Genomic DNA, 12,213 nt, shown 5'->3' with positions numbered 1-12,213 from the left:
TGATGATGATTAATACAATAGGATATGTCAAGCTAGGCACAGGTATTCAGACTGCACACTAGATGATTGAAGGGGTGAGGAGGGGATGCATGCATGCTGCTCCTCTGAATCTTCTTGAATCTCTTCCCAACCTTCCCTTTGATGCTGATGAAGATCTCATGAAGATCTCAGGACTATTATCTTTCACTCACGTGGACACCATGGGAAACATACATGGAATCAGAAATTATAGAAGCATTTTCCAGCCCCCCCCCCCCCAGCTCAGAGTAAGAAGTTTGGAAACTGTTCAATGAGGGATGTTACACTTCACATCTTGCATGTTGAATGTTCTGACCCCCCTCGTTCCACACCCAAGCACACTCCGAGCCAAAGATAAGTTACGGCATTTAATTAACAGACAGACAGGTCCTTGGCAGCAAACCGGCACAGACAAGCTTGGGCAGCAATAAACACAGATAAGGCTTGGCAGCAATCCAGCCTGCCAAGCTCATACAAAGTTCTCCGACATTCGATCCTGTGTTGACTTCTGCAAGTATGCACAAGTAGCTTTTTTATAGTCTGGAGAGGAGCCTAATGACCACCAGCTGAGTGCAATCACCTCCTGTAATTGCGTAATTGTTCCTGACGCCTATTAGCACTTTGATGGCGTGCATCCAGGAACAACTCACTTCTGGCGTCTGGCTCACTCTCCCTTGTCTCCTCCCCACTGGTCCAAGGCTCAAGTGCCTCCTGGTGGCCAACCAGCCTCTCTGCTCCCTGCTCGGAGTCGGAACCCTGTCCAGGGTCCTCCACATCCTCCAGAGCCGACTCATAGGGCCCCTCGCTGTCGGAGTCTGGTGGAAGCTCCAACGGCTCCTGCTGGGCCACAACATTGAATCAGGCCCACATTGTCCTTTTCAACTACAGAGGAGTAGGCTGAACATACATGCAGGGATTTTCCTATATGTACAAATTCCACATCCCGTGCTGCTAACCAAAAGAATGGAATATAACAGTTGGTCTATTTATTTATTCACTATTTTTTTAGCTACGGTTTTTGTTTATGTTTGTAAATTGATTTATGTACAAGCCATTTAAATAACAGATAACACAGTGGAAATAAAAGCCATCATTTTGGTGCTCTCTTTTTTATTTTTATATTCAGTCTTGCCCTCCTTTGTAATATTATTCCTACAAGATGTAGTACATACACATAGGAAGTGGTTTTAAGTCATGACCAAATATTACTGGTGCTGATACGTTTAAAAAAGTGATGGCCCCTGTTTTCAAATTATTGCTAATTGTTTGAATATAATGCTACTAACACCACACCATCCAAACCTCGTAATTTTCTTTGCAATACTCTAACGGTAACATTTTAGAGAACATTGAGAAGTGTTATTCTTTAATTTTCCAGTTGAAATTTATTTTTTAATTAGCAAAAGTTGGGCCAGTAATTAGTTCATTATAATTACTGCATGGCAATTTAAACGGAAAATGTTAAAAGGTTAATTTGAAGTTATGATTTTAAAATGTTAACCCTTCTCTCCTTATTTCCTGATAGCTGCTGGTGGTGAAATAAACCAGATGCCTGGGGTGTTTAAACAAGCAAAGGAAAAACTTTCGGTGGGTGAATTTCCTTTTATATGTTTTACATGTCTGTGTGTTTTGAATATTTGGTAGTTTTATTACTATAAGTAACTTTAAAATCCATTTGTTTTGCAGTTTTAAACGAATAGTTTCTTTTTTACTCATTTCACTTTGAAATTAATCATAGGTTCTTAAAATGTTGCTGTACTGTGTAAAATTACATACTGATAGTTACAAGATATTAAGCTTTCTATTTTATGTTCTAGTCCAGGGGTAGTCAACCTTTTTATACCTACCGCCCACTTTTGTATCTCTGTTAGTAGTAAAATTTTCTAACCGCCCACCGGTTCCACAGTAATGGTGATTTTATGAAAACCTAATGAAAACTTTTAAATAATGCTATGATTTTTTTAAAAAAAAGTCAATTAAATTTTAAAAAAAGGAAAGTGCTTCAGTATCGGACAAAACCCCTACTGCCCACCATGAAAGCTGGAACGCCCACTAGTGGGTGGTAGGGACCAGGCTGACTACCACTGCTCTAGTCAATCAGATGCAATTCCGAGAACGTCATGACCCCACTTTCAACCTATCAGTCTGATTCATTCTTGTAAGAGGAAATATTAGAATCTATATCTCATCTGCTTTCTGTGTGTTTAAAAGCCAGTGGCTGCTGCTCTGCCTGGGGGGGGGGGATTATGAGCCGAGGTGGCGCAGTGGTTAGGGTGCAGTACTGCAGGCCACTTCAGCTGACTGCTATCTGCAGTTCAGCGGTTCTAATCCCACCGGCTCAAGGTTGACTCAGCCTTCCATCCTCCCGAGGTGGGTGAAATGAGGACCCAGACTGTGGGGGCAATATATGCTGACTCTGTAAACCACTTAGAGAGGGCTGAAAACCCTATGAAGCGGTATATAAGTCTAACTGCTATTGCTATTGCTATTGCTATTGCTATCCAAAGTTCAGCCAATCACTGAAGCTGGGACTGAATGCTAATCAGCTAGATAAGCAAATTGCCACCAGCACACTCTGGTCATGGCCCCTGAGTTACAAGGCAACTGAAAATCTGGCTGTATGGACTCTCAAGGCATTAAGCAAAATATAGATGAAAATTTAATAAAATTAGTGCTGTCATAGCCTCAAGAGCTGAGGTGGCGCAGTGGTTAGGGTGCAGTACTGCAGGCCACTTCAGCTGACTGTTATCTGCTGTTCGGCTCAGGGTTGACTCAGCCTTCCATCCTTCCGAGGTGGGTAAAATATCTTGTTCAAATCTCACCGGCTCAGGGTTGACTCAGCCTTCCATCCTTCCGAGGTGGGTAAAATGAGGACCCGGATTGTTGGGGGCAATATGCTGACTCTGTAAACCGCTTAGAGAGGGCTGAAAGCCCAATGAAGCGGTATATAAGTCTAACTGCTATTGCTATTGCTATATACCTCCCACACTCATTTGCATGGGATGTGCAGAGATATGAATAAACATATGGCTGTCCTCTTCCCTTTGATCTAATATGCACATGTATATTTGCCTGTTTGTATTTAATACCTTTACTCACCCACTGAAAATATCTTTTTCCTTTTTATCTAGAGGCCACAGCTTTCCAGAATTCGATAGTGAAAGAATAGTAATTCGCATATGTAAATAAAAAAATATCTTACACTTCTGTTCAATTCCTATCACTACTTGAAGTGATAATTTCAAGTAGCAAGCTTGCCCCCTGATTTCCTTTTCTGCTCTGAGCATCCGTATCTTAAAATGAAAGAGAGTAGATTAAATAGCATTGTACTTAATCTACTCTTTCCTGTAAAGGAGGTTATCTCTTTAAGGATGTCTGTTTTAATCATTGTTATTTATTGTTTTATTTTAATAATTATACGCTGTGCAGAATCACTTTGTGTGAGATGGGCAGCCATATAAATTTAAATAAATAAATAGCTCTTTCTCTAAAATGAAGCTGTCCCTGATGGTTACCACAGTTTTTGGTCTGTGGCTGGGAGACTTGGGTTCAATGCTCTTCATAGAATTTTTCTGAGAAAAAATATGTATAGGATTAAACCAGTGTTTCTCAACCTTGGCGACTTTAAGTCCTGTGGACTTCAACTCCCAGAATTCCCCAGCCAGCTATGCTGGCTGGGGAATTCTGGGAGTTGAAGTCCACAGGACTTAAAGTCGCCAAGGTTGAGAAACACTGGATTAAACATTAGATTCATAAACAATTTCTCAAACCTTATATCAGAGGTGCCTGGTAATCGAAGGAATCCTAACTTGGATATTAATACTCTTTGGTGAATACTATAACTGAAATTCCAGTCTTAAAACCTGGAAAGATGATAACACTACAAGTAGAAAAATAGAATATTAGCATGGGCCAATGACAATGTCAATAAGCTTCAGAAAGAAAAACAGGCCAACTTTTGAAAAATAGCCATTATATTCTTCTTCTTCTTATGATTTGAACAATGAAATCCCTTTATTTTAAGGTATGCCTACTTTAATGTAAGAACAATAATACAGCACAATAATTATCTTTAAGGTTCTGATTTGAAATCTGTTTTCCATATTCCATACATTTTTTGTTTGTCTCATTGTTCGTCTTCCCATTACATTCTTCTTTTTGTTTTCCTATAATTAGACTTCTTCTTTGTCAAAGATTCCTGCCTCAAAGGTTAGAGCAAAGTCATTGCTTCCTCCAAGACCCAACTCTGCTTGTTCCCTAATCACCACTAAAAAAGTTGTTTTGCGCAGTAAAGACAATTATATTGCGTGGCCCTCTTCAACGGGCCCAAGGGACTATTCAAAAACAGCTCAGGTAAGGCAGTTGAGGTAGAACAAGAATAAATCCCCACCCCTTTAATTTTTTTCTCCTTCACTACCGAATACGGATATCTCACCTTGATATCCTTTTCCCCAAATGAAAAATAAATGCAGTATATAAGTTAGCAATATAATCAAATTGGTTCATGATATCAACAGTTCCAACGGGTCACTTCTCCTGGTTAGCCTATAAAGTCTATAAAAGAGAGTTAATTTAATCATTCCTCATCACAGGTCACAAGTGATGAGGAAATTCAGTGGTGATGATACTATTCCCGTGACCCATCAAAACCGCGGTCCACTAAAGCGCGCCCGACGAAAGCGCGTACGTGACATCAGCAGCAGCGCGACGAAAAAAATTAAAAATAAATTAAAATAAAATTAAAATAAAATTAAAGCAAGCCAATTCACATAAAGGTAAGGGTTAGGGTTAGGGTTAGGGTTAGGGTTAGGGTTAGGTTAAGGGTTAGGGTTAGGTTTAGGTTTAGGTTTAGGGTTACGTTACGCGTTAGGGTTAGGTTTAGGGTTAGGTTAAGGGTTAGCGTTAGGTTTAGCGTTAGGTTAAGGGTTAGGTTTAGGATTAGGTTTAGGGTTAGGTTAAGGGTTAGGTTTAGGGTTAGGTTTAGGGTCAGGTTTGGGGGGGTTAGGGTAAGGTTTTCGCTTTAATTTTAAATTTACCACTCACAGCGCGATGTTTTCATTGCGCTGTGATGACGTCACGTACGCGCTTTCGTCGAGTGCGCTTTAGTCCACCGCGGTTTTGTGGTGGAACCACTATTCCCATAACTGTTTTTGAAAAACAGCACGAGAGAAGGTAAACAGGAAGAAATGCAAAGGCTGATTTAAGGATTCTGGCAGGCAAAGCAAATTTCAGAATCCAAAGAAGTGCCAGGGGGAGAATCTTGTGAGGTTATAACGTAACTGAGATAGAGCTGAGCTGTGATTTCATAGGATGCCAGAATCTGGGATTTCTTGCCTTGATAATGGCTAGTACTGAAACTTAATTTACAGATGATAAAAATAAATTTGCTCAAAAAGCTTAATGTATTATTTGATTCTGTTCAATGGCTACAAATTTTGTAAGATGCACACAACTGGAAGTTGTCATCTTATGAACATTCATTTGGCAAACCATTCAAAATTATTACAGCGCTGAGTGAAAGGACATACAATCCCTGCCTTAACAACTTAACAAGCATTGTAGCACCCCATGGTCATGTGATCAAAATTCAGGCGCTCGGCAACTTCCCCACCCTTGGGAACACTGCAACGGCCCTCTCCAGTGGTGGGTTTCAAAAATTGTTCGAACCTACTCTGTGGGTGTGGCCTCCTTTGTGGGAGTGGCTTGCTGCTCATGTGACCGGATGGGAGTGGCTTGCCGCCCATGTGACCGGATATGAAGATGCCGATGACACTTGTCAGAACCACCTTAAATTACCTCACACACAGCACTGGCATGCATAAGAATAGGATGTAAACTTGTTTTTGAAAAGGCATCTTTGGTTTGCGTTAAAACAACTTCAACACACGCAATGTTCTGATTGCACCACAAACGCAGTAATCCTTACCTTTCACAGAGGCACTGAGTTTTATAAATATGAGCATGATAGTGTAGAATAATCATATCCAAGGACCAGTGGTGGGTTTAAAAAAATGTTTGGAACCTCTTCTGTAGGTGTGGCCTGCTTTCCGGGTCCACTGGTGGAACCGCTTCTAACCGGTTCGGTAGATTTGATGAACCGGTTCTACCGAATAGGTGCGAACTGGTAGGAACCTCTGGCCCTCTCCCTCAGCATGGGCATGGGCAGGGAGACCTCAGCTGCCTAGGCTCATTGGGATGCAGAAACTTGACGGTTACCAGAAGACTCAGGCGTGTGGGGGGAAAGCAGAGGCCTGCACGCCACTGAGCCTAGTTGGTTAATGCTTCTGGGAATGCGTGAAGAGGCCGGAAGCCTGCATGATGACATTGAGCCTAGCCAGCCAAAGCCTTCTGACCTGCAGCAGATTTCCACATGCCGGTAGATCATTTAATGGCCTGGTTGCTTAATGACCACAATGGGAAGAGCTGGGATTGTGGTTGCTGAGCAAGGCAGCCACATGTGTGTCTTCCTCAACAAACACAATGACTTACGACCAACATCCTGGACACCATTGTGATCATAGATCGAGAACTACTTGTAGTAGGTTTAGGCCATTTGCTGCAGTAGAAGAACCCTTGCCTAAGAACTCTGGTTTTTCCAAGTAATGTTTTTATGTCGAGAAGTCACTCTGCCCGTTTCAAGGTACCGAGTGAATGATTGCTCCAGAATGTACATCTGTGTATGGATCTATGGATGTATGTTCACAGCAGAGACACAAACCTTTTTTGACTTAAATGCAAATAAAATAAGGCTATACCTGATGCAATCATCGCCAAATTAAGTCAACTTTCTGACCTCAACCTTGGAGTCTACCCTTTTTCCTCAACAGCTTCTGTCCTATACTACTATAGTGTTGCTTTCCCTTTAATTGCTTGAATGCAAACAAAGTTAGGTTGGAGCTGAATATACCAGTACATGTTTAAAACCAAAATGCTTCCTAATTTTTATTTTTTGCATTAGGATGGAATAACCAAGAGTCCTGAAAAGCGCTCCTCTTTACCAAGACCTTCTTCCATTTTACCCGCCCGAAGAGGTATCTCAGCAGACAGAGAACGAGATGAAAATTCTTTCTCCCTGAACACCACCATCTCATCCATACGACGAACTACAAGTATGTCTCTTTCCCTATAATTCAGAGTTAAAATTGGAGGTGCAAGCTCAGGGTTCTCTAATCTCTTTTGACTTAGTGGACATTTTTGAAATTTTGAAAGCATCTTATGAATAATCTTACAACAATTATGTTTCAATGAGACCAGACAGCCTCAAAAGTCCCCATTTATCAGAAGGCAAACTAGTACAGTTCTAGAGCACTATTCCTTGTAACCTTATAAGATGCAATCTTTTCTTTCTGTTTAGACACCTAGAGTCTATGCAAGACCCAGAAATGTATCTGGAAATTTTAAAAAATGCACTAAAATGGCACTTAACTATATGCTAATCTCCCATTTATTTTTTTAAAACTAAAAGAGTCTGATGAGATGAGATGGGATGAAATATAGAGTCTCTCTGGTTTCAAAAGAATTTTTTCTGGATGCATTGGTGGCCATACTGCCATGTTGAAGAAATAGGTTTTAGACCAGAGATGATATCTAAATTAGACATTAACCAGTTTCTGCTCACTTGTGTTTCTATTGTAAGAGGCATGTGTTATATACTACCAGATAAGAAGATCAGATAAAAAGTTCTAGGTATATTATAAGATATGGGTTTTGTGTAATTGGATACTTTTTAAAAATCTGGTTTTAGGAAAAGAGAAAAGTTTAGCAGAAAAAACGGTACTTCTTGGACATATCCTAAGTTTCTATTTTTATAGTTTATATCAGTTCCTTGAAATATTTGAAAGCAGATTTTTAAAATATATGGAAAAGAATGCTTTGCATTTTGTAATACCATATTTTTTGGAGTATAAGATGCTCCAGAGTATAAGACGCACCTTAGTTTTGGGGGAGGAAAATGAGAAGAAAAAAAATTCTGCCTCTGCCTACCAGCATCCATGGTATTCAGCTGGTTAGCTTCCTGTCAGTGTGTGAGAGAGTTCATGACTTGGAACACATGGTAACAAGGTCAGCTAATGAATAGGCATAGCAACTAAGTCAGCCAGTGAGGGCTATTTGGACTGAAACAGTATTTACTGTGTGAGCAACAAGGAGACAGGAAGGAGCCTGGCTTAGCTGAGAACTGAAAGTGAAACTGCTTGTGTTTGGCTTGTATTTACTGCAACCTTGGAAAACCTGCTTTTGGTATTTTATTGTATATTATTATTATTTTGTATCCTGCTGAATGAGTTACTTGTGTGTGCTTTCTGAATGTGATTGCTGCCACAAACTCTGACCAGCCAGGTCAGCTTTAGCATTTATTGCAGCCTGATTCAGCACAGTTGATTGGTGGGTGGATTGGACTGTCGGAATACCCCCAATCAGCTGTTATGAAGACATTCTAAATTTTAAGCATAATCTTAATTTAAAGGTACAGGCTGCAGGGATGGCCACAGACCACCTCTGCCTCCATGCCTCGTGTCTTTGGCCTCTAGTGGGGGTGGGTGGGGCTATATTTGGTGTATAAGATGCACCCAAATTTTCACCCTCTTTTAATGGGTGAGTGCGTCTTATACTCTGAAAAATATTGTATCTAGTGTTTTTGATTTAGGGGAAAAAATTCCCAATTTATGAAGACATTCTAAATTTTAAGCATAATCTTAATTTAAAGGTACAGGCAGGGCTATTGAATCTGGGCTGAAAAAAACCCACTAATATCCACTAATCATGAGTGTATCTTTTTCCTATTATCAAATGACAGCCAAGTATAGGTAGTCATAGAGAGACATGAAGCTATAAGTAGGGAGCACATAAAGATATTATTGGGGATCGAAATCTGCATTAACCCTTAACTCTCTCTTTTTCATTTACTTCTCTTGGGGATCATTAAGCTATGAAAGATATAATTGCAAATATCCAATATTATTGATTTTTAACTTGCTTTAAATCCCAGCTGGTTTGTACTTCATGATAATCTTGCCGTTTAGTGAAATATTGTTCAGTTTTATGCATCCCCTTGATCTTCAGGAAGTTTTAGCAAAGGCCGAATATTTTTGTGATCAGATTCTTTTATGAACAATTAGAAACCAGTTCTCTCTCTAGGAAACGGTATGAATATCATGGAACAAATAGAATTCTGTTATCAATACAGGATCAGAACCTATTCGAAGCCGAACAGGAAAAAGTGGTACATCAACTCCAACTACTCCAGGATCAACTGCCATCACTCCTGGAACCCCACCTAGTTACTCCTCTCGGACCCCAGGAACACCTGGGACCCCTAGTTATTCCAGAACCCCGCATACACCGGGTACCCCCACATCTGCGATTCTGGTACCCACTGAGAAAAAAGTTGCTATCATACGCACACCTCCGAAATCTCCAGCAACCCCTAAGCAGCTTCGTCTGATTAATCAACCTCTACCAGATCTCAAGAATGTGCGGTCCAAAGTTGGATCGACAGACAATATCAAGTATCAGCCTAAAGGGGGGCAGGTAAGGCTTTCATTTAAGTACATTTTAAAAACAGGATTTGGGTAGAGAGAGTTGAGGAGAAGAGGCAGTATTGACTTGTAGCTACCAAAGGCTTTCTTCATTAATTACTGTACACTTCTACTTTTATTCTAGTAGTAATTAGCACCTAATTACTCACACTTCTTGTTCCATTTGTTTAGCATTTTCCCTAGCAGTATATTTGAGTATATAAGGCATTAGTATCCTTTATTAGGGTTAGGGCTAGCAATTAGGGGAAATCTGCCGAATGGAAACTTCCTTTAAACTTCACTGATAAACTTCTAGAGCCATGTTTCTTAACCTTAGCAGCTTTAAGATGAGTGGACTGCAACTCCCAGAATTCCACAGCCAGCTTTGCTGGCTGTGGAATTCTGGGAGTTGAAGTCCACCCATCTTAAAGCTGCTAAGTTTAAGAAACACTGTTCTAGAGGCTGAAGCTAACCGCTTAAATGTTTTTGTTTTATCATCTGACTTTATGCTGATAAAGGGATAGCTTTGTGAAATACACTGGTATAAGTTGCCCAAGATGCAAATTGTGCTTTATTTCTTGTGAAATTTTAATTTGTTTTATTTTGTGGAATTGTTTTTAAATGAGGGCCATCAGGCTGAAGTTGAAAATATCTGGACGCTCCATAAATGGTAAAAATGGCAGAATGTGTATACGCTAAGATCTCACCATTATTTATATTGAACGATCAAGTGGGCCTCGCTCATCAAAAATAATTTCATATTGTAATGCCTGTTTTATTCAGCCTCTCGGAAAAATGTCACGCAGCTTCGTATTGCTAGGTTAATATCTTCTATCTGCCTGTTTGGGATGCTTTCATGCAAAAATCTCTTGACTACTGCATAGAAGGATTAAGAAACCAAAGGAAGTATCTACTACCAGGAGAGTCCTGAGAAGAATAGTTGCGGCAAACCTCCCAATACCCCAACTGGCTCAATTTAAGAGTTGCATATATACATTGCCTTCTTCCTGATTGGGTTAACTTCCTCAAGTTCTGCTGGGAATGGAAAACACAGTTGGTTAAAGAGCATTAAACACTGATGTGATGCCTTGAGATCAGCATCATGCCTCAAAAGTTCTTGGGTCAGACTTTTAGCATTTTCAGAGTTTCCTCACTTTCTGATTCTCCACATTCTAACTATTTGATTTTACTGATTTACATATACAAACATCATTTGCTCTCTTATCTCGGATCTGTTCTTGAGCATTGGGGCGAGGAATGAAGGTTCTCTATTAGTAGTGGGGAGTATGTGGCACTGATCTATATTTTCACATGTGGTAAATTTCTATGGGAACCACATCGCAAACTGTAGCCAGCCAACCTTCATGTAATTGGATTTTTCTATATGGCGGAACTAAGCTTGTCCTGGTTACTCTTCTTTCTCGGTCCAGTTATATATTGGACCAGGGGTGGGTTTCTCACCCCGTTCCAACCGGTCCGGTTGGAATGGGGCCAGCGGCGTCCTCGTGCACGCGCGCAGTGCACGCATGCGTACTAGCGTCTGTGCGATGCTCCAGCTGCTCCTGGAGGATCGCGCAGGCGCTGTATGCGTCCTGCGCATGTGTGGAAGCGCAGAACTCGTCAAAACCAGGTAAGAAACGCGGGCGGGCGGGTGGACCCTTCGGCGTTCCCGAAAGTTACTTACTTCCGGGTTCGCCGACCAACCGGTTTGCGGGGACCGCCGCGAACCGCCTGAAACCCACCCCTGTATTGGACCCTTAACATGTCTCTCTGTTGCTTTGACCCTTTCCCTTTCAGCCTTTATATTTCACAATTCAATGTAATATATATTTAAATCAAAATTCTTGGAAGGTGTCTTTATTGTTCGAGAATTAAAGCCAGTATATTTTTATTTTTGCAAGTTTAATAGAACAGAAAGTCAACTAATCTCTCCCTTCATGTTTTCCAGCTGACATATAGCTAAGTATCACAGTTTCTTACCTAGGTTTCCACTGATTGACAGCTATCTTTCCCTTCTGTCCACAAAAATAGAATAAAATAATACACCCAAGCAGATGATCCACAATCATTTTGATATAAAATGCAGGTAGCATACCATTGCTTAGATCAGTGTTTTTCAACCTTGGCAACTTGAAGACGTCCGGACTTCAACTCCCAGAATTCCCCAGCCAGCATTCGCTGGCTGGGGAATTCTGGGAGTTGAAGTCCGGACATCTTCAAGTTGCCAAGGTTGAGAAACACTGGCTTAGATGATAAAGCATAAATCTAGATAGAAAAGTCCTCATTGGGTACCACAAGGCAGTTACAGTGGCATCTGCACTTAAACATTTCTCTGAATGACTGTGGCCATAGCAACGTGTCACTTAGGCGAGTGGGAGAGGAAGGAAGAAAGAAAATCAATTTTGAGCAATATTTAGACAAACATGAGGACATTGGAACCTCTTTGAAGCTGCTCTTTTTTTTTCTTGCGCACTATGGAATAATAAAACTGAGCACAGAAACCAAGGACAGGGTTGTATGACAATTGTCTCTTGTACAAATAAAGTAGCCCTTGGGTTGCCAAATTAGCATTGTGGCAAATGTTAATGGTTAAAAAAGTACTATGACCACATTAGAAGAGCTACAGAAGAAGGCATATGTATATCCCATTACAGAGGGGAAAGCTACTGCTGTAGATGGA

At 40.6% G+C, this 12,213-nt stretch overlaps 1 protein-coding gene across 21 annotated transcripts in view; it reads left to right on the top strand.

Annotated features, from left to right (window-relative positions):
• The window catches only part of MAP2 (microtubule associated protein 2), a 270,997-nt gene that overhangs the window by 232,225 nt on the left and 26,559 nt on the right, over positions 1-12,213 (top strand). For 14 of the 21 annotated variants that reach the window (XM_087706492.1, XM_087706485.1, XM_087706477.1 and 11 more), the window contains 4 exons: positions 1,544-1,605; positions 4,195-4,371; positions 6,977-7,127; positions 9,203-9,546. In XM_087706492.1, coding sequence (XP_087562618.1) covers positions 1,544-1,605; positions 4,195-4,371; positions 6,977-7,127; positions 9,203-9,546 — 734 coding nt within the window. The remainder of the gene's footprint in view (positions 1-1,543; positions 1,606-4,194; positions 4,372-6,976; positions 7,128-9,202; positions 9,547-12,213) is intronic. The other 7 variants (XM_087706602.1, XM_087706615.1, XM_087706593.1 and 4 more) reach the window with 1 other exon arrangement.

The sequence above is a fragment of the Thamnophis sirtalis genome, unplaced genomic scaffold (assembly GCF_051295495.1).
Source record: "Thamnophis sirtalis isolate CommonGarterSnake01/CBP01778 unplaced genomic scaffold, rThaSir2_p1.2 scaffold_1, whole genome shotgun sequence".
Classification (NCBI taxonomy): Eukaryota; Metazoa; Chordata; class Lepidosauria; order Squamata; family Natricidae; genus Thamnophis; species Thamnophis sirtalis.
This window is presented reverse-complemented; position numbering and strand designations above follow the sequence as displayed.